The 22510-nt window shown below is 48.2% G+C and overlaps 1 protein-coding gene across 1 annotated transcript in view; it reads right to left on the bottom strand.

Annotated features, from left to right (window-relative positions):
* CFAP46 (cilia and flagella associated protein 46) overlaps nt 1–22510 on the bottom strand; it is a 144937-nt gene that overhangs the window by 65071 nt on the left and 57356 nt on the right. Inside the window, 9 exon segments of the mRNA XM_069101629.1 lie at nt 617–766; nt 1649–1725; nt 1825–1924; nt 10189–10394; nt 14464–14680; nt 16028–16211; nt 16507–16645; nt 18563–18647; nt 20613–20775. Coding sequence (XP_068957730.1) covers nt 617–766; nt 1649–1725; nt 1825–1924; nt 10189–10394; nt 14464–14680; nt 16028–16211; nt 16507–16645; nt 18563–18647; nt 20613–20775 — 1321 coding nt within the window.

Below are 22510 nucleotides of genomic sequence, written 5' to 3'. Positions count from 1 at the left end.
GAAGGAAGGAAGGAAGGAAGGAAGGAAGGAAGGAAGGAAGGAAGGAATGGAGAGAGGGAGAAGGAAGGGAGGGAGGGAAGAAAGGAGAGAGGGAAGAGGTAGGGAGGAAGGAAAGAATGGAGGGAGGGAGGAAGGGAGGAAATGATGGAGGAGAGGGAGGGAGAGGGAAAGGGGGAGGAGGAAGGAAGGGAGGGACGGAACAAGGGAGGAAGGGAGGAGGGAAAAGGAAGGAGGGAGGAAGAAAGGAAAGAAGGAAGGGAAGAAGGGAAGGAGGAAGGGAGGAGGGAAGAGGAAGGAGGGAGGAAGGAAGGAAGTAAAGAGGGAAGGAGGGGCGTGAATTTTTCTCTTCTCCCTCCTCATGTAAAAGAACAGAAACCAGAACCCAGAAGGAGCCTCACAAGAAGCCTAAATCTCCCTTCCTCCTATACTGAACACTGTTTTCTTTCACGCGCGTGCACACACACATCTTTAGAAATACCCCTTTTCTGCTCTGACTTCTTATACTACCACCATATCCATGTCTTAAGGCATAGGGGGCAGACACTTGGAGAAGGGGCTGGTAGACCAGGGCACAGCCTCCAACAAGGCAGGCAGATTGCAACAAAGGATCACTCACAGGTTTCAGGATTGTTTTGCTATTGATGGTGGAGTCACTGCCATCCTGGACAAAGAGGGCGATTACTTCTTTGTGGCAGCGGTAGAAAGCCCACTCCTCCACACTGGCTGGCAAAGCTTCTATTGGCTTATTGGCCATTATCAACTGGATCTGCCAAGGGTGGAGATCAATATTAACTCAATATCCAATAATGGAGGGATGGTTTCTCCCTTCCCCAGGCACCAGTTTTCTCCATGAATCCCCAAACGGTCACTCACTTAATAAAGCAGCCTTGTGAGCACAGTAGGGCTTCTCAGGAGAACTCTAAAGGTCCCTCTTCCCAGCCATTTGATGTGATCATGAGTGGATGGGATCAGAAGAGGGACACCCTTCCTAGGTTTGCTCAAAGACCACTGGCAACAGAGCCAAGAGGCCCTTATCTCCTCCCTCTGTAGACTCTAAGGGTGAACTTTGTGAATTGCTTCACCCCTTCTGAAGAGCGCCAACTATTTTCTATGCCCTGGGACACCAGAAAGTGGCAAGAAGGTGTGTGTGTGTCTACACCTCAGTCCTGTCTACCTTCCTCTGACTTTATTTCCATGTCTGAGAATGAGTTAGCAATTACTGAGATGGAGAAATGGACATTTCCAGCCAAGGGAGTTCCTGTTTGGGTGATGCTGAGGCTGGCACTTCCTCAGGATAACAGTTGGGTGCTAATTTCTTTAACACTATATTTCTCAGAGAAGAAAAGGACACAGACAGGTGAGGTTAAAGGGGGGAACCAGCCACACCATGCTCCCTCTCTCTTTGGCCTTCCACTTGGGAGAGAATTGGGAGCATACATGCAGCATGGTGCAGGCAGAGGGGACATGTGAACCCTGGCCACACAGAGGTTGGCAGCAAGGTGCCTCCCTCCTGACTGGCCAGAACACTGGGAGAAAACTGCTCACCTGCAGGAAACGAGCCTCCCCCCCGACCTGTGTCTGGGTCTTGAGACCCACCACTGTACTCACTCACCAAAGATGGGCCACCTTCCAAGAGAAATCAGCTCACCCCTGATAGTTCTTTGCTGGGCTTCTTTTGCTTGTCTTTGTCTTTGTCCTTGCCTTTCTCCTTCTTCACCTCCTTGCCTTTCTCCTTCTTCTCCCCCTTGCCTTTCTCCTTCTTCTCCTCCTTGCTTTTCTCTTTCTTCTCCCCCTTGCCTTTCTCCTTCTTTTCCTCCTCTTTACCCTTATCTTTTTCCTTTTTAAGGGTTGGGGACTGTACATTTGATTCTGTTGGGCTTTCTTGGAAAGTTAGAAGAATATTCCCCACTGTTTCTAAGGAGACCTGGACAAGAGAATGGAAACCAAATGCCCAACCCATTAGCAATGAACATCCTCACAGAGCACACTTCCTCCCACTCCCCAGGAGTTCAAAAAGGGCTGGGGAACAGGAGCTCTGAAACTTCTCCAGGGATGCCTGGTGATGCTTCTTCATTCAAAGGCAAGCAGACCTTTTATGAAATAAGAACAAGGACATTGGTGGAGTCGATCACTCTATTACAGGAACACCACATGGGAAGAAATCTCGCTTCTTTTATTTGAGTTGTCCTTTGATCTTCCTTCTCATCCCACCCATCTCATTCCCCACAAGACTACGAAGGGCCCACCTCTGGGAGCACCCAGAAAGGAGACCTTGATTAAGATGTCTATAAAGATTGAGGAATAGGGGGCGGAGTCAAGATATCAGAGTTGAAACAGGACTTCCTCTCAGCTCCCGCTCCCACCTCCTCCGATTCGTGTAAGAAATGACTGTAGACAAACTTTGGAGCTACAGAATCCACAAAATGACAGAGAGAAGCTAACTTCCCGCTGAAGACAGCTTGGCAGGCCAGCAGGAAGGAGTGAGCAAAGCATTCTGGGAGCAGATCCCAGCCCCTCATGAGCTAGAGGTTTTAGCCTCAGGGTGGCCACAAGCAGCTGCCAGCTGGAGGAACTTCAGATCACCAGCAGCTGTGGCAGCTTCCAGAATTATCAACCCATAGATGCTAAGGACAAAGTGAGAGGTCAGTGCAGAGTGGACTCTGGGAACCGGGAGTTCAGGAGTGCAGGCTGGCCCTTACCCCCAGAGGGAGAAGCTGAGAAGCTGCTGAGGCACCATGGCCATGAAGCCACCGCCACATGTCTGCTTCAGAGCTCTGGGCCTGCAGATTGTAGGGGGACCAAGCAACCACTCTGAGGGGTAATGGCTCTTACTTTAACATGCTTGGATCTGGATCACTGTCTAGGGTGGAGGTCATGGGATGCATGACCAGTTTGCCAGAGCTTGTGGAGGTTTCAGAGAAGGCACCCAACTAATAGCTCCAGCAGCTGAGAAAACCCCAGTGATTGGGACAAAGCTCCCCTCTCTGGTAGCAGAGTTCTACTGTAGCAAAAAGCTCAAAAGTCAAGTAATCGAGTGGCAACATGAGCAAGAAAAAGAAGCAAAGCAAGTAGAGAAATCTGACATTAGACTTCTATTTTGGGGACAAAAAGGATCAAAGCATGGAACAGGAGGAAGACAGCAAAGTCAGAACTCCTGCACCAAAAGCTTCCAAGAAAAATATGAGTTGGTTACAGGCCATAGAGGAGCTTAAAAAGGATTTTTGAAAACCAAATAAGAGAAGTGGAGGAAAAATTGGGAAGAGAAATTAGAATTATGCAAGAAAATTATGAAATAAGGGTCAACACAAGGGCGGCCAGGTGGCTCAGCGAGTAAGAGCACCAGCTCCAGTGTCGGGATGACCTGGAGATCAAATCTGGGCTCCAATACTTAGCATCATACCCATAAATAACTGGCCATGTAACCTTGAGCAAGTTACTTAACCCCGATTGCTTTAAAAAAAATGAGTTAACAACCTGACTGAAGAAAATAACACCTTTAAAATAGACTAACTCAAATGGCAAAAGAGGCTCAAAAAGGCAATGAGGAGAAGAATGCCTTAAAAAGCCAAACTTGCCAGATGGAAAAAGAATCTCAAAAGCTCAACGAGTAAAATCATTCCTTCAGAATTAGAATGGAGTAAATGGAAGCTGGTGACTTTATGAGAAATCAAGATGTTATTAAACAGATCCAAACAAATGAAAAAATAGAAGGCAATGTGAAATATCTCATTGGAAAAACCACTGACCTGGAAAATAGATCTAGGAGAGATAATTTAGAAATCATTGGACTATCTGAAAGCCATGATCAAAAAAAGAACCTAGAAATCATCCTTCAAGAAATTCTCAAGGAAAATTGCTGATGTTTTAGAACCAGAGGGCAAAATAGAGGTTGAAAGAATCCACTGATCATCTCCTGAAAAAGATCCCCAAAAGAAAACTCCTAGGAATATTATAGCCAGGTTCCAGAGTTCCCAGATCAAGGAGAAAATATTACAAGCAGCCAGGGAGAAACAATTTGAATATTGTGGAAACACAATCAGAATAACACAGTATCTAGCAGCTTCTACACTGAGGCATCTAAGAGCTTGGAATATGATATTCTGCAAGACAAAGGAGCTGGGATTAAAACCAAGAATCGCCTACCCAACAAAACTGAGTATCATGTTTCAGGGGAAAATGTGGTCATTCAATGGAATAGAAGACTTTCAAGCATTCTTGATGAAAAAAAAACAGAGTTGAATAGAAAATCTGACATTCAGATACAAGAAGCAAGAGAAGCATGAGAAGGTAAACAGGGAAAAGAAATCATAAGGAACTTATCAAAGTTAAACTGTTTACATTCCTACATGGAAAAACAATAATTGCAACTTACTAAACTTTTCTCAGTATGAGAATAGTTGAGGGAAATAGAAATGCATATATACATATATGTATACATACATATATATATGTCTATATAGGAGGGTATATGGGAATATGAATACATATGTGAGTGTGTGTATATATGTGTACAGGTACACACAGAGGGCACAGGACTAATTGAATACCAAGGGATGGTACTTAAAAGGTGAAATTAAGAGGTGAGAGAGGGATATAATGAGAGGAGATGGGGAGAGACAGAATGGGGTATATTATCTCATATAGAAGAGGCGAAGGAAAACTGTTACAATGGAGAGGAAGAACAGGAAGGCAAAAGGGAATGAGTCAACCTTATTATCATTGAATTTTGCTTGGGGGGGGATGACATACATACTAAATAGGGTATCTCACCCTACAGGAGTGTAGGGGGGAAGGGGATAAGAGGGGTGATGATCAAAGGGAGGGCAGGCTGGGTTGGAGGGAAGTTGGAAGCACTCACTTTTGGAAAGGGGATAAGATCAAAGTAGAGAATAAAACAAGTGGGGGTGGGATAGGCTGGAGGGAAACATAGTCAGTGTTTCACAATATATCCACTTTGGAAATGTTTTCATAGCTACACATGTACAACTTATATTGAATTGCTTATCTTCCCAGTAAGGGTGGGTGACAAGGGAAGAAAGGAATGCTTCTGGAATTCAAAGTTTTAAATTCAAATGTTTAAAAAAATATAATGATAATAATAATAGTTATTTATTATTATTATTATTTTACATGTAACTCGGAAATAAGATATACAGGCACTGGGGCATAGAGATCCACCATGCCCTACTGGAAAGTTGGAGAGGGGATGGGGGAAGATATGGGAAAGAGCAGATTCAGGGAGAGGATATTCAGTGGGATCACTGTTTTAGGGTGGTGGGTAGGGGAAAAAGGGGGAGAAAATTTGTAACTCAAAATCTTGTGGAAATGAATGATGTAAACTAAAAAATAAAAAAGAGAGAAAAAAGATTGAGGAATAAGACCAAGGGGTTTTTGTAGGGAAGCATTTTCCTCTTGAAATGTTATTTTTTCCTTTTCATGGGACATGTTACACACTACTGGACATGTTGTGGGTCTAGAGTGCCACTGATGCCAGTAGCTGTGGGACTAGGAGGAGGAAAGCAATTTCAGGAACAAATAGGAGATGGCCCTTTCAAGAGTCTGAATGAAAACACAGCTGTGCAAGGAGTCAGACTGGCCATTTTTTCCAGCTCTAGGAGCTGAGAGTTGAGGAGGAGAACAGTGTTACAGAAGGAAGCAAACTTGGTGAAGGTGACAAGGAATAGGACAGAGAGCTTGACCTTCATCCCTGGCAAAGCCCTCAAATGTATTGTAATGTGATGGTGAGTAATCACATAGAAAGGAAAGCAGAGATCCCAAAAAGCAATTCTATTTCTTAAGGTATCCTTCTCTTCATTGGACTTTTTTGCTTCTTTTTCCATTTGGCCAATTCTGCTTTTTAAGGTTCTCAGAAATGGCCACTGCAGATAAAGTTCATCACCTTAAGTGGGTCATTTGTCCATTCTCAAAGAGGACCATGACATCAGGGAAATGATGACATGACTTGCAGCTGACTTTGATTTGAGTGAAGGAGGGGAGAGCAAGGTCTCCAGCCTTACTTTCTCTTCCAGAGCCATCTGGGTCCAGTGGCCAGGTATTCATCAGAATGACTAGAGATGACCCAGAATGCAATGGGAGACCCTGATCCTTTTAGGTTAAGGTCTTTTCTGATGAATAGTCAAGTGAGTGAAGGGATGACCCCTTTAATAAATTAAAAAAAATCAAACTGGGAAGGGAAAACTCTTAGGGTTGCTGGCCAAAAGAGAAACCCTTGCTATTTACATTCACTCTGAGCCAGAATTTAAATTCACCACTTAAATAATCATTAAGTGGTGCTTGAGCAGGGACCTATTGTCCAATCCATGAGATCTGGAATGTATTGGGTTTAAGGCTCAAAGTCAATTTCAAGTCATGTCATAATCTCCCTGATGTCATGGTCCTTTTTGAGAACGAAGGACAAACCACAACCAGTGAATAGTCCAAGCTGCCTGAATGGTGACCCAGCTGGCCAAGTCCACTTAGGTAACTCAGCTCATCCTCTCCTCCCCTCTCCTTCCCTCCTCTCCTCCCCTTAAGTGACATAGTAATGTATTAGACTGTTTGATTATGGAGAAAGCTATGTTCAGGTGTGATTTATCTATATTTTAGCAAAGTATTTGATAGTTTTTCATGCAACTCTTGAAATGGTTGTGTGATGAGGGTTAGATAATAAGATGGATTTGGAATTGGCTAAATGATGGGACCCAGCTGATGCTTATTCATGTCCAAGGTTAATGTGGCAGATCTCCAGCTATTTAATACTATTCTTACAAACTTGGAGAAAAGCACAGATGGCTTGCTCATCATATAGGAAAAAAGACAAAGATGGAGGGACAGCTAACCCATTGGATGACAGAGTCAGGATACAAAAGATTCATGACAACCTTGAGTGTTGGTCTGAATCTCAAAGGGTGACATGTAACAGGGATAAATGTAAATTTTACACTGAGTAACAAAAATCAACCTCAGGAGTATCATATGGGAGAGTCATAGCTGAAGAATAGCTTACTGGAAAAAAGCTGTTTAAGTATTATGTGGAAGAATGATCACTTTTTCTTCATTTTGACCCCAAAGAGCATTCCCAGGAGCAATGAGGGGAAGCTGCAAAGATGTCAGTTGGGGCTGGCAATGGGGAAAACTTACTTGAGCAAAGAGATCTCCCATGATTATTGGATAACAACTGGACTTGGTGCCACTGAGATTGAAGTGCCCACCAGAAATTATACACTAGAGCCCCTTTAAACTTGCTAGAAGAGACCCCTATTGGGTCCCTTGGAAACCACCTAATAGGCTCCAATAGTAAAGAAATGTTTCACCTGTGTTGCTAAAACATGCCACAGGTTCCCACGGATTCAGGTCTGTTTATGTTTGTATTCAAAGCTTTGTTAAGGGACTATGGCTTCACTTCGCTTCAGTAGAAATAATAGTAACAATTTGTCTTAATAGAATAATACTGAGAATGTCTTGCTTGGACAGAAATAATACTGAAAATGTTTTGCTTGAACCCAAATAATACTTGGAATGATTTTTTCTTAATAGAATAATACTGAGAAAGTTTTGCTTGAATGAACACAATGCTGATACTCTGTTACTAGTAATGACATTGTCTATAAAGTTATTTCTAACAGAAAGCTCGATACTGTCTCTCGGTCTGAGAGGCAGTCCCGGCCAGTTAATAAACCCTCCTATCAAACTATAATTGGCCTAGCTGTCCTGTTTGATCTCACTGTCCATTACAAGATATTGTAAAAGATGTGAATTCAGGAAGCCAAGGGGAGTACAAGGAAGGATGGGAAAATGGATCAAGAATAACAAATGAGACTACCAAGGTTAGTCATTGAGAAGACTCATCTTGTATTTCCTGGATTCTTGCTGGAGGAGATGACCTGGGATGTTCGGAAGAGAACCAACGACGATCAGTGATGATTCCTCAAGTGGCATTTGGCATCAAACTCCCTGTCCATCTGCAGTTTGGAGACCAAATAGAAACCAGCCCAAGGGCCATGCAATTAGAGTGATTCCATCCCAACCAAGAGATCATCCAAGCATTGACAAACTGTCCTTTCTGAGATAGGTTTTATCAACAGGAAACTGTCGCTGCAGGAGCTCGAGATCAGTCCAGTCAGCAAGATTTCATCCCCCAAGGGAGAGAGGACCGCAAGAACCAAGGGATCACTTTGAGATTTCTCTCAGGAAATGATTGCTGGATTCTCTCAATTTATATTTTACCTTGGGATTCTGGGATATCAGGGCAGTTTTCCTTGATAATTTCTTGAAATAAGATGTGTAGCCTCTTTTATTATCATGGCTTTCTGGTAGTCCAATAATTTTTAAATGATGTCTCCTCACACTATTTTCCAGATTAGTTATTCTTCTGATGAGATATTTCACTGTTTCTTCAAGCTTTTCATTTATCTGACTTTGTTTCATTGTTTATTGATGTCTCATGGAGTCATTAGCTTACCCTTGGCCAATTCTAACTTTCAAGGAGTTATTTTCTTCAGTGACCCTTTGTAGCTCTTTCTCCATTTGGTCAATTATGCTTTTTAAGCCATTCTCCTCTTCATCGGATTTTTGTGCTTCTTTTACCATTTGGTCATTTCTATTTTTTAAGAAATCATTTTCTTCAGCATTTTCTGTCTCTTTTATCAAGCTGTTGACTCTCTTTTCATAATTTTCTTGTATCACTCATTTTTTCCTAATTTTTTCCTCTACCTCTTTTATTTAATTTAAAAAAAAATTTTTTTTTTGGGGGGGGGGGCTCTTCCAGGAATTCTTTTGAGGCCTGTGGCCAATTAACAGTCTTCTTTGAGGTTCTGCCTGTAGCTGTTTTGACTCTGTTGTCTTCCTCTGAGTTTGTGTAATGATATTTCCTGCTATCACAGTGACTTGTTATGGCCAGATTTGTTGTTGTTTACTCATTTCCCTGGCCTATTTCTTGACTTTTAATTGAATATTAAAGTTGGGTTCTGTTCATGGGATGGAGGTGGCTCTGTCGCAAGGCTCAGGCTTTTCATGTTGCTATTTTCATAGCTAGCTCTGGGGCTCTGTAGGCATTTGGTTCTTCCAAGATGGTATAATTTAATGAGAAGTGTGGTCACTGCTCTCCTGGCCTATGCTCTGGTCTTTACCCAGGAATGGATTTTGTTCCCCTGTAGCCACCAGTGTTAGTGCACCTCTTGGCCCTGGGACTGTGACAAGGTTCCCCACTCTCTTGTAGCTATAATTGCTATTGCTCCCCTCTATCTTGGAATTGGGAACAGAGAACTTGACCTTCATCCCTGGAAGTGACCACAAGCACTTCTCTCCACCATCCAATGCTGATCAGGGCCCTTTGCCACAAGTGCTATCTATTACATATTTTGGTCCTGGGATTGCAATCTAGAACTGCACATAAGCAATGCAATAGGTCCCCAGAACCAGCTCCAGCAAAAGGTCCCCTTAAATCTATTGATCAGTTGTCCCACCTTATTCCCCCACCATCTCTGGACTGAGAGCTTCCATAGTTGCTGCAGCCAATGCAACCATCCCCAAGCTTATATTGCCTAAACTGAAGTTCTTGGGTCCACCACTATGCTGGTGAGATGGACCTTTTCCAGTGACCTCGTAAATTTGCTGAGGTTAGAAAATTGCTTCACCCTAACCTTGCATTGGTTCTGCCACCACAGAACCTGATTTGTGGCATTGTTCTAAAGTTATTTGGAGGGGAATTTAGGAGAGCTTGGCTGAATGTTTCTCTGCCATCTTGGCTCCTGGAACCTAAACAGATTTTCACTGACTCAAAGCAAGTCAATTATTTGAAAAGTAGTTATTCATCAATTAACTAGTTAGTATTTTTAAAAATTGAAACAATGTCACAGGGCAGTGCTGTGTTGACCAAAGCAAAGGATGTGAATGTGTGACCTAGAAGAAGGAAAGTGGACTGGGCTTGAAGCCCAGCTTGCTGGGAATTGATAGTTGAGGAGTTCTTGGAAGAGAAGGCAACCTGACGTCTCTAGGGATCTGCATAGGGTCTGGCCTGTACCTGGCTGACCAGGCAGTCCCATAGGTCAGTCAGCCTCTCAAGCCCCAGGGTTCCAGGCCTACCCTTGTTCCCCTAAAGACATCATGCCACAGTTCAAACTTCTGTGTATCAACAGTGGCAGCCCCTGCCAAAGGAGAGCACTGGTGCATGGAGCTTTGGCTTCTTACCTCCCAAATGCGCATGATGTATCTGTAGGCCACCAAACAATTCTCCTCATACTGGGAAGTCCCACTCCCCACCACTAGTGCCAGGAGCATGTGGGCATAGGCCAGCGTCTCCAGCTGCCTCACACTGGTTAAGGTCTCCAAGGTCACCTTTGGAGCTGCCTCAGAAGATTCTTTCAATGGTCCCTCTTGGTTTGAAGATGGCTTCTCTACAAAACAAAAATAAACCCCAAGCTTAACGAGCACCATTTCACAGAGCTCTTCTGAAATGAGATAAACTGGGTCTCAGAGAGGACAGTGGCAGCTTCAATTAAAGGAGAAGTCAGGAGTGGATGGAAAGGATATGAAGTCCTTAATTAACCCTCTGCCCTGCTCACCTCCCACTTCCAGGCTTCCCCTCGTGGTTTTTGATCTACCACACAGGGCTTCTGGCAGTGAGCTCATCACTCAGGAGCCCCAGGCTTTCAATACCAAGGGCCAGCACTAGCGTGGTGGCTGGAGCTTCATCAGATGCCTTGGCCTGGTAGCTCATTCTATGCCTCAGATGCCCATCCACAAGCAAAGCATTCATGTCACAAGTAAGATAAACTTGAGATTTTTGAATGCAAGAAATCAAATAGGACTTGGATGCTCCTCATGGCACGAGGAGCCCGAGAACCAACTACAGCTCAGGAAGAGAGTGCCCAAGGCATGCAAAGGGAACGAGGGGCAGTGTCACATACACATGGGAGGAAATCCAGAAAATACAAGGGAGCGGCGTGATGGTGGAGACTTGGGAGAGGATCCGCAGAGACAGAAGAAAAATTGCCACCAAAAAGAAGCACAGACCTCCTGGTCAGAAGAGGAAAGAGGCCAGAAGGAGTTCAGAAAAGTGACTGCCAACCTGGCATGGCATAATAGAGAGAGATGGGATCAACCAACCAGAAAGTAGCAGCAGTGTCTCCCTGCCCCTTCAAAAGGTGGAGGAACAAGCAAGTCATAATTCTCTCCTGGATCTTACACTTGCTAACAAGAAGAAGCTTATTGTGGGGGTATAAATGATGGACATCTGTAAGAACTTTGACAGGGAAGAAATCCAGTCATGGTCTGACATGTACTCTCAATTTTTAGAAAGTAAAATCAGAGAATCATTGGATTGCATTTCTACGGATTCCACAGAAATAGCAGCAGCAACAAATGGCCGCCCCCAAACAAACAAATCCTTCCACAACAGGGAAGTTTTTCCTTAAAAGGAAATTTCATGAAGTTCAGAGAAAATGTAGGTAAGATCCCATGAACTAAAGAAAATTCCAAAAGGGAAGTCTGCCCAGGAGGGCTGAGAAACTCTCAAGAATAAACTTCTAAAGACCCAAAGAGAAACTAGTCATATAAGCAAGAAAAGGGAGAGAAAGCTGGAGCCCGATGTGGATGCACAGGGGTCTCACCAGCCAGTTTAGAGTTTAAGAGAACAGGTCAGGAAGATCGAGGTTTAAGCAGGGAACAGAGAGTGGATTCATGGTCTAAGTCCTATGCAAGTAGGATCAGGTGAGCCATAATTTGTAAGAAGCCTGAGGACAAAGAGGAGGGTCCTTGGGATGACATTGGGGCAGCTGTGGCTCAGCAGCGACAAAGACGACAGTGGAGGGCGCTCTGGGTAGGGGTTGGAGTGACTTACCTGAGCTTGCTCTCTCTGCCAAGGAGAACCCTCATTGGAATGAAAAGAAGAATGAGAAGAAATGGCCAACACTCAAGATCTGGAGTGGAGTGCATGAGCTGCTGTAAGGGTTATGGGATTTAAAGATCTTCCATGCCCCATGGACGTGCTGACGTAGCAGGAAGGGGCAGAGCAAGTGAAAGTGAAAGCCAGAGAAAGCGAAAGCCGAGCTAGCGGTCCTGCAGTGGCTGGCTGCGGTTGGCAGGGGGGGAGGGAGGCGGGGGGCGGAAGGGGGGGGGGGGGGGGGGGGGGGGCGCTTTTTTTTTTTTTTTTTTTGAGTTAGGACTGCTAAGGACTTTCTGCTAAGGACTCCTGCTGAGCACTGCCAGGGGCCGGAGCTGCTGGGAGCGCGCTTCCCGGACGCTGGGTGGTTGCTGTGAGTGGGGAGAGGAGGACCTTTGCCTGAGGTAGCCTGTTCTGTTTTAAAGGCTTGAAAATGTGGGTGCTTTCTACTTTATCTATCTGTGCCAATATCATAACTACTCTGATGGCTTTCACTTTCTGGTTTTGGGACTCAGTCTTTTGGTATCTTAATAAATTTTCTAGTTTATTTCCCCATATGGCAAGCATGATGTATTTTGTGATCGATAATTATATCAGCATATTTGTAATCTCTATAGGCATTGTGAATATGGCATTGCTGATACAGCTGCTGAGGCTCAAGATCAGGAAGGAGAAAGCAAGAGAGACCTTAGCTACCCTCGCTCAGTCCAAGGCACTGGCCCGACAAGCTGCAGTTTCAGGCAGAGAAAGAGAAAGTCGCTGGCCGGGGTGCTGAAGGATGAGCCACAGCCTGCACATTGATAAAAGGGAAGATGTTTTCAAGGTTTTCTGTCTTCTATTCACATCAGTCCCTCTTCCTCTCACTGGAGGGCTTCCCCTTCCTAACCTCTGCTGAGATCATGTCACTCTCTACTCAGTAAACCTCAAAAATGACTCCCTATCACCTCCAGGATCAAATATAAAATCCTCTGCTTGGTATTCAATCATCACCTGCATCACCTGCCCCCTCCCTCTTATAATGGGAATGGGGATTTGAAGATCTTTCCCAACCCTTAATAGACCTAGGGGGAGTCTGAAGCTTCCCCGCTGTGAAGATAAACTCTGCCTCCTGATAGGCTGATTGTAGTCATTTGGAGCCTGTGGTGGGAGGAGTTTGCTGAGAAGAGGCAAAACCCACAGAGAAGCTGGTAGACAGAGAACGAGTCTGACAGTTGGAGTCAGTTGGAGACAGAGGAAGAGCTTAGGCAAAGAGATAGAGAGTTTTGTGAGTAAATATTGATCGTGTATTGGTTTGTGGGAAGGCTAAAGGATGCTGTGGCTCTCGGCATTATTATGGCTTCTGAATATCTTTGGTACTTGGGCTTACTGGTTTTGGGATTTGGTTTTCTGGTGTTTAAATAAATCCTTCAATTTTATCCTTTATCTGGAGAGTTTGGCATATTATACTATCGAACATTATGAGATAGTTAGAGTCACAGTCTCTACTGTGATTGTTGGTGCTGTAAATATTGCATTGGCGCTACACTTCTGTCTGTCTATCTCCTCCCCCTTTCCTTCTCCTTCCCTCCCCTTTCTCTCTTTTCCCTCCTTCCTCCTCCCCAGTCCCATGCCTTCACACTCTGGCACTTCCTTCAGGGCTTGGCTCAAACATCCCCTTCTCCAGGAAGCCTTCTGAGATCCCTCCCCAAACTTCCTGGTGTTACTGTTTGGATTTTGCACTTTATCTCCTTACTGTGTTTCCTGAATGATAGGATGGAAGGTCCTTGAGGTCAGGGATTGTTTCAGCCTTGATTCTACATACTCACAGGATGACTCCTCCCTCCTAAGCACTCCCTGGCCACCTTCCCTCTGACTGGAGAGGATGGAGGGGTAGATAAGAGAGCTCCTCCCAGATCCTCCACCTTTTAAGGAGGTCATCCAGAGAATTCAATTCACCATTTCCCACCTGGCTACCTTGCTGGATGTCATGATATCCATAAAACTCCTGATTCTGTAAGATGAAATCAAATCTGAAACCTTGTGCTGGGCAACCTCCACCCCTCTCCCTTTAACTTCTTTTTATGTGTTATCTCTCCCATTAGAGGTCAGCTAGGTGACTCCATAGTGGATAGAGCACTTGGAGTCAGAAAGACTCCTCTTCCCAAGTTCAAATCTGGCCTCAGACACTTACTAGTTGTGTGACCCTGGGCAAGTCACTGAACTCTGTTTGCCTTAGCTTCTTCATCTGTAAAATGAGCTGGAGAAGGAAAGGGCAAACCACTCTAGTATCTCTGCCAAGAAAACTCCAGGTGGGATCACAGAAAGTCAGATGCCACTGAAATGACAACTACTCTCCCGTTTTTAGACTATGCACTCCTTGAGGGTAGCACATGTTTTTCTGATTCTTTGTATCTCCAGTGCCAGGTGCAATGCCTGGCACAGAGGGCAGATGTAATCTGTGTTTCTTGACTCTGACTGGGCTTGCAGATCATCTGATGGTGTTCAATGGGGCAGGGTTTATGGGGGGGGGGGTTTAGAAGTGGCCCTCCTTGAGCAGAGGAGAGAACCAGAGAAGGGGGAGCCCCTGGCCAGGGAACATGTACCAGCCGAATCCTTCTCCTCCTCCACACCAGAATCTTCCATTGGGATCGGTGAAATGCCCCTCTCCCCCATCAAGCTGTCTGGTGTCTTCATGCTGAGCAGGAGGCTGATGGCCCAGTTGAGGTGGAAGAAGACATTGTTAATAGGAAACTGATTGTAATACAGCCACTCGGAGAACTCCATCAGGTAACCGATCTTCTTCCAGGTGCTCTCGGGTTTCTTGGAGGAAAGAAACAAAGAAACCTCAAGGAACAGACTGACCCACTGACAAACCCACACGAGGCAGCTGAAAGTCTGAGTTGTGGTGGAGATTAATAAATGCCCATAGGGCTGTTGTTGAAATGAATGGGATTTTCCAAGGAAATAAATGAAGGCTGGTCCCTGGGAGCGCTGGACAAACCACCAGGGGTGTCCCTCACTGTCCTTACTCAAGAGCCCAGGGTCCCCCAGGGTGTTTTTGTTGGAGAATTCACCCTCTAGCCAGACCAGTCAGTTGAGAAGTATTTATTCAGCTCCTACTTACTGTGTGCTGGGAGCTGTGCTAAGCACACAGTCACAAAGGCAAAACCGACTTTTGTTCATTAGAAGAAAAAGACCGAAAAGCAAACCGGTCATTTCAGGCAGCAAAAATGCTCCCCCAGGACCTCTGCTCCTTCCCCTCTATTCTCGAAGACTTGCCTCCCCCAAACTGCCCCTGTCCTGGCCCTGGGCTGTCCCAAAACTCTGGGGGAAAGGGGTTTCTGCCTTTGCTTTCCCCTTTCCCCTCTTCCCAGGCAGGTGATCTTGGGTGAGATGAGAGGCCACCAGAAGAGCGCCAGGCCTTTCCATCTGCCCCGCCTCTCTGTGTGGCAGGCCCGGGCCCCTGTCATTGCTTAAGAACTTCTGGGCCCTGCCATCCACCGGCCGCTGCTCTCTCGAGCCTCCCTGCCCTTGCGCTGCAGCCAACCCGATTAGAACATTAGACCCCTGAGAACAGTCAAGTCTGACTTTTCCTATTTGTACCTCAGGGGCTTACACAAGCATGCACAGAGCGCAGCCTAATTCATGCTTTTTCATTCATCTTCTCATTTATTAAAGGCTTGCTGTATGCCAAGCCCTGTGAAAAGAGTTCTTGACCTATGCACGGTCAGTCAGGAGGACCCCAGCGCTGTGTGCACTATGGCGCCCCCTAGCTGCCCCATCCAGCCACCTCCCTGCTGCTGTGGGCAGTGGACCCCTTTCCCTGGCATGAGCAGCCTCTCCTTGACCGCCTCCTGCAGCCTGTGTGCCCTTCCCCGACCCGTCTCTACCACTGCCAGGATGGATGTCCTGTCCTCACTAGCATCCCTTCCAAGAGGCCCAGACAGCATCCCAGGCTCAGTCCCTCAGCAGCAGCCTTCCCCTGCAAGGGGGGTGGCCCACTCAAGAGAGCACAGTGCCTCGTATTTCTGGGGCCAACATGGCTCCCCTGGCTTTACAGAGGAGAAGGGACCCTCAGGTCCCCAGTTCCACCCTGCTGGCCTCCATAACCCAAATCTGAGCAGGAAAGCATCGCCCCTGACCACCCTCGGGGTACCCAGAGCGCACCTGCAGCGCGTGGATGGCATTATAGTAGCAGTAGAGACTTCCCAGGAGGTCCTTGGAGCTGAAGGCCAGGCAGTGCCACATGTGCGACAAGTAGTCCTCACTGGTGTCCTTGAACTTCTGGATCTCCATTGAGAAGTTCTGGCCCAGTTTGGCCTTCACCATCACCATGTGTTTGAAAATTAAACTGTAAAAGAGAAATCAAGGGTGGGGGCACCTGGGGAGGCTGGAGGGGCCATCCGAATGTTAGTGCTGGGAGAACGTGGTGACGGACAGAGCAGCCTGCCCGGTCACCCGGCTGGGATGGAGAGCTTACAGGACGTCGAGGAACAGCCAGTGCTCCAAGACTGATGTCATTGGTCCTGTCTGCCTCTGCGGGATCCACACGAGACCCTCCTCCTTCCCTCTGTGCCTGCCCCGGCGGCCCCCTCAGGACTGCGGTCTGCAGCAAGCCCAGAGCACGAGTCCAGGGATGCACTTACAGTCGGTGGCCAGTGCGGGGCAGCACCTGTATGGCTTCCTCCAAAGTCCGCAGTCCACCCTGCAGGTCGTTCTGATCGGCGTGCATGTGGTACAAGAGCCCGTAGAGGGCCGTTTTCAGGGTGACGTCATCCTCAGTACCTGGGGGGGGGAGAGAGCCAACGTCAGCGTTACCCACTGACTTCTCTTTCTACTGATCGCACACTTGAATGTTCGAAAAGAGGCATTTCCCAGCAACATGAAAGGGACCATCTTGCATCTCAGGTTGAAATCTTTGACAGTGCTTGGGGAGAGGAGGTCTTGCTGATGCCAACGCAGACTCTGCCAGCTGTCTGAAGGCCCGAACTCGGGACGGGTAAGGACATCACCATCACCTCACCCGGGAAGTCCTAGCTGGTGTCTTTCAGTCGTAAGGTTTGCCCGGTCCATGTGCGCCCGGGTGTGTGAGTGCGTGTGAGTGTGTGCGCCCGCGTGTGTGTGTGCGCGCGTGTGTGAGTGCGTGTGAGTGTGTGTGTGTGCGCGCGTGTGTGTGAGTGCGTGTGAGTGTGTGAGCCCGCGTGTGTGTGTACTCCTGACAAAGGCAGGGGCTTATTCAGGCTTATCCTTCAGGCTCCAGAGCTCAGCACAACGCCAGGCACACTGGGGCTACTTCCCAGCCTTTCTGTTGGTTTGATTTCATGGATTCTTTATAACCGATAGGACGAGTTCCCTCGATCCCTTTACTTTCCAAATTTCCCTTGATTTTTCTGACCTTTATTTCTTTCATGTGAATTTTCTTATCCTGTTGTCTTAACCTAGGAAGTGCACCATCGCTATTAGTGCTTGGGAGCCTTCGGTTTCTAAAGCATTTTGGGAAATATCGATCCCTTTCCCACATTCCTCATTGTTTAGTTACTCAACATATGAGTATGGCCCTCTGTCCACAAGGCCAAAGGGCATGCCTCCCCTTGGGGGGGGGGGTGAAAGGTGTGAAGATGGCGATATTAACAATTTTATATGGCAATTGCTGTATGCCAGGTGGAGGGAGCTCGGTGAGTCAGGGGACAGAGCCCTGGACCTGGATTCAGAAAGACCTGAATTCAAATCTGACCTCAGACACTCACTAGCTGTGTGACCCTGGGCAAGTCACTTCACTTCTGTCTGCCTCAATCCACTGGAAAAGGAAATTGCCAGCCACTCAAGGATCTTTGCCACGTTCTACAGTCCTGAAGAGCTGTACTTGACTGAATGACTCAGCAATCACCCCAACAATATGCCAGACACCGTGCTGGGTGGTTTACAATCATCTCACTAGATCCTGATGACAACCGTGGGACAGAAGCACTATCACAGATGGGGAAACTGAGGCAGGCAGTGGGGAGGTGGCTGAAGCTGGAACTGAGCTCAGAACTTCCTGATTCCAGGACCACGCTCTGCATACTTCACCACTTAGACAAGTATGGTCCAAAGAAAACTGAGGAGGGAGAGATGGTCAGCTGCGGGAAGAATGGGTCTGGCTCCTGGGCTGAGCCCTGGGAGGTGGAGAAGAGGGTGGCATGGGGCTAGCCTGGGAAAAGGCATGGAGCTGAGAGATGAGGTGCAGAGTTCAGGGAAGGACGAGATGGCCAGGTTGGTGAGAATACAGTGAGCGGAGGGAAACTGAAGACTGGAGCCCCCTTGGACAAGGCTTTAGCTGCCAAGCTGAGGACGTTATATTTTAACTTTGGGTGTCAGGGAGTCACTGAAGTTTCTTGAGCAGGACAGCAACACAGATTCCTTTAGGAAGACCACCTCATTAGTGGAGAGGCAGCCTGGAAGCATTGGCGGCATAGTCTTGTTGAGATTTCAAAGTCCCGAGGGGCTCCCAGAGTGGTGCAAATGTCCCTCCTCTGCCTCCCCCGTGGCTCCCAGCCACACCCCTGTGTCTGTGCTTCTGTTCACGTGGAGCTACAAGTGCACAGACATCTACACACCCCACACACCCCCTTCTCCCCCCCACACACAACCCCTTCTCCCTCCCCCCCACCCCCTTCTCCCCCCCCCCCCACACATGCACGAAGGCACTGGATGTCTGCAAACCTTCTTGGAAGTGACCGTCGGTGTTGCTGCTGTACTGGAGGTCCATGCTAGGCCACTGGTGCAGAGTCAAGGAACTTTCTTTACACTACAGAGAATGAACAAAGGACAGCTGGCACTGTGCTTATCCTCTGCCAATCTCCATCCTCTCTGATCCCCTCACAAGCTCTAGATGAGCAGAAACAGCGTTGGGCTGGGGAGGAAGAATCAATAAAGCCCCCAAGAGACCCTTCGGGGCTTCACAGATGGGAACTTACAAGGGCCAAAGACCCTGGGCAGAGGCACAGTCTGGGTGGGTACCTTGGATGGCAGCACCTGAGGTGCCTGACCAGAGCTTTCTCCCCTTCCCATCCCTCACTCACCATGGAAGCCTATACTCCTGCCTCTGCCTGAGGCCCTAAGTTAGGAAATCCCTTCTTCCCTCTGCCTTCTCCTCAAAGTCCCTCCCTCTTCAGCCCCCTTCTCCTGAGCCTTCAAAGAGCTGTGGTCAAGGCCTACCCTACAAGGGCTGCCTAGCCCCCTCTCTTCCCTCTCACCCATCCCTCCCACTATCTCCAGACAGGCCTAGGGTTCTGCCTTTGGTGAGGCTGCTTTCTGGTGTCTCTCCACAGAGCCACACTCCAGCTGTCTGGTCCTCTGTTGCTTCATGCTCAGCCTCTGATATCTGCCCCTGAGTGGCAGTGTCAAGTCTGGGGGCAGGTCCTCAGCAGTTCCCACCCTGCCCTCCCCTTCTCTTGGTTCCTGGACAACACTCTCTCCTCCTACTCATATGGCCCCTCCTTTATCTTATGGTAGCCAAGAGGGAAATTTGGGTCTGTGGCAGCAGGAGCCAGGAACAGGAAGGGGGAAGGGAAGCCAAAACAGTCTTGGTGCCACAAGCCCAGTGTGCAATGGTGTCCTTGATAGGACTCTGGGCATTGGGACCAGCCTCATTGGTTATCACCACCTGAGAGGAGGTGTCCCCAGGCCACATGCAAGGGCATTAAGATAGCATAACCCTATGGCCACAGAGGTCCAGAAAGAAAGGACTAGAGAGGAAGCCAGGAAGCCTGGACAGCCGGGGGGGGGGCTATGTCAAGGTGCCCCAAAACCTAGGTCACCATGGGAGAGGGAGGGGAGACACCGTTCAATCGCTTGGGCTGAAGTCTTGCTTTGGTTATGCCAAGCAGCAGGTGCTACCAGGCCTGTTCTGACCCCTCTCCCATGGGTTCAAGTATCACCTCTTGGCAGGTGACAACCACGTTAACACACCCAGGCCTCCTCAGCATGGTCTAAGGGGTAATCCTGCCTCAGACGCTTACTAGCTGGGACTCTGGGCAAAGCAATTCATCTGTCTGTGTAAAAAGCGTTTGGATTAAGGCTCTCTCCAGCTCTGCCTTGATGATGGCCCCCAGTCCCGATCACCAGCAGCGGATGGATGTCCCAGGAGCCCCTCAAACACAGTGCATCCTAAGGAGCTCCCCTTCTCCTCCCTCCCTCCATTCCTCTCTCTTCTCCAAACTCCTCATCTGGTCCAAAAGCACCACCTTCTTTCTAGGCACCCAGGTTCACCTTCTCTGTCCCTCTTCCCCACCCTAGCCTACCAGGGGTTAGATCTTGTAGCTTCTGCCTCAGTCTCCTCTCCTGTGCATTCCCTCCTGTCCACTTAGGACAATACTCCCCTGGCTCCTGCCCTCCCTCCCCCAACCCCCTCTCTAATCCATTCCCACCAGCTCTAACCATATCTACCCCCACTTCAAAAAGCCTTCGGACAAAGCCTTCACAGAGTTCCCACTGCTTGTTCCTGTCGTCTCCCTTCCTGCCCCACTGACTGGTGGCACTGGCTTCTGTTCCCTCTTGTCTTGTGATGCCCAAGCCAGGAAGGCTCTGACATCCTCAGCTCCTTCCCCTCCAAGGACAGCTTGGGGACCACCTTGCACCAAGGCCAGCATCACTCGCTCTTCCTAGAGTTCACACTGGGACTGGCCCTGCCCTCTGGGCACCTGGCCATGCCCACTGAGCACCTGCCCCCGCCCTCTTGGGCTGGTCCCACCTTCTGGGTCCTAGCGCCCACCTGTTGTTTGGATTCCGTCTTGCTGATGGTTTTGAGGATCAGCTGAATGGATTGTTTCAGCTTCTTTCTGCAGAAGGGAGAGCTGAAGAAGGGGAAGCAGGTGTTCCAGTAATGGCGTGCTGATTGCATTACCAAGGTGTGGTTTCCTGCCAAGCCTGCATACCTGGGGGAGGGTTGGGAGGCCCTCAAGGCAGGGCACAAGAAACACTGGCACCCAGACGCCCCGACCAATCCCATAGACCCAGGCTGACTTCTGCCCTCCCAGGACTTCTGTGACTGGGTCCACTCAGACCCCAGGTCCACCAGGGAACAGTTTTAGAGCCAGAGATACCGTCCAACTGCCTCATTTGACAGATATGGAAACTGAGAGTTCAAAATGTGAACTGACTTCTGTCAGGGTCATCTTATGGAAAGTAAGTGGAATTCGAATTCAGACCCTCTGACTCCAAGGCCAGGACCCTCTGCACTAGCCAGGCCTGCTGCCTGTGCCTTCCACGTAGGACACCCACCTAACAGGAGGGCAGATGAGGCCTCAAAAGCCTGCTTTGGTCTACATTTCCTGTCATCCCTTAGCCCTCAATTTCTCAAATCACTTCTCCATTATCCCTTTACTGATTGATGAGGAGGGGCCTGCCCCTGGGGCTGGGGCTGGCACCCCACCTTCAGAGCACTGAGCAAGGCCCGGCTCAGAATAATGGGGACAGCAATCCCAGGGCTCAGCAGGCACAGCCGGTGGCACAGTGGATAGAGGGCTGGGTCTGCAGTCAGGAGGCCTGGAACGCAAAAGCCACCTAAGACCCTTAGCCCCTGCCTGCCTCAGTTTCCTCAACTGTAAAACAGGGATAATAATAGCCTCTACCTCCTAGGGTTGCTGTAAGGGTCACATGAGTGCTTAGGACAGTCACTGGCACATAGTAGGTCCTTCCTAAAGGCTTGCTTCCTTTCCTTCTCCCCATCCCCACATGGGCTGACATTGGCTGAGACCAGCAGCAGTCAAACTCAAGCCCAGTCTATTGCTGGACCCTGCATCCCTCTTGCTGTTCATGGAGGACTTCCAAGTCTTCCTGTTAAAGACCAACCTAAGCAGAGTAAACGTGCCCCAAACGTGGACGCTGAGCCCCGACTTGACTTCCCGGGGGGGGACAACACTGGTAAACAAGGCCTAGATACCCACATGCATGCACACATGTGCAGTGCACAAACAAACATGTGTACACATGCTCACGTGTGCCCACATGTATGCACACACCATAAGACAGTGCACATATGTGGACACACACCACACATGAACACACGTGTGAGCATGCACACAAGTGCAAGGTACATGCATGCACACACTCCACACATAAAGGCACGTATGAACGCCTGCACACAAGCACATGCACTCACAGAAATGCATGTACACACACAGTGCGTGCACACACATGTGTGCACATGCATGCCATACACATTCATGCACATTTGCACACACACAGCTAGGTGAGAACATAAACACTTTCATTCAACGATGAAGTGGGAAGGAAAGGGGAGAAGAGAAAAAGGAGAAATCAGAGGGAGGGCAAGCCCTGTGCAGGTCCATCCAAGCATTGACAAATGCTAAGTCTACACAAAGATCTTTAAGGTGGCTCTGGGGCCTCAGACCCTCCCTGGAGTCCCATCTGCTTTCTCATCTGTACAATGAGGGAGGCAGCCTCGGTGGTCCTGAGACAGGGTATAGCAAAAAAGTCCTGACATCCTCAAGTGCAGCCCCTAGCCTCCATCCCCTACCCCAAACCCCCGCCCCAAGACCTCATTCCCCAGCTCTTATTCTCTACCCCAGACCCCATGCCCCACCCAACTCTCCCATCCTCTAACCCCAGACCCCATGCCCCACCCAACTCTCCCATCCTCTGCCCCCC

Source organism: Petaurus breviceps, unplaced genomic scaffold (assembly GCF_028583685.1).
Source record: "Petaurus breviceps papuanus isolate PSGF00001 unplaced genomic scaffold, PetGlider_PUasm1.0 490, whole genome shotgun sequence".
In the NCBI taxonomy this organism is placed as follows: Eukaryota; Metazoa; Chordata; class Mammalia; order Diprotodontia; family Petauridae; genus Petaurus; species Petaurus breviceps.
Note: the sequence above shows the minus strand (reverse complement) of the source record. Positions and strands in the feature narration are given on the sequence as shown.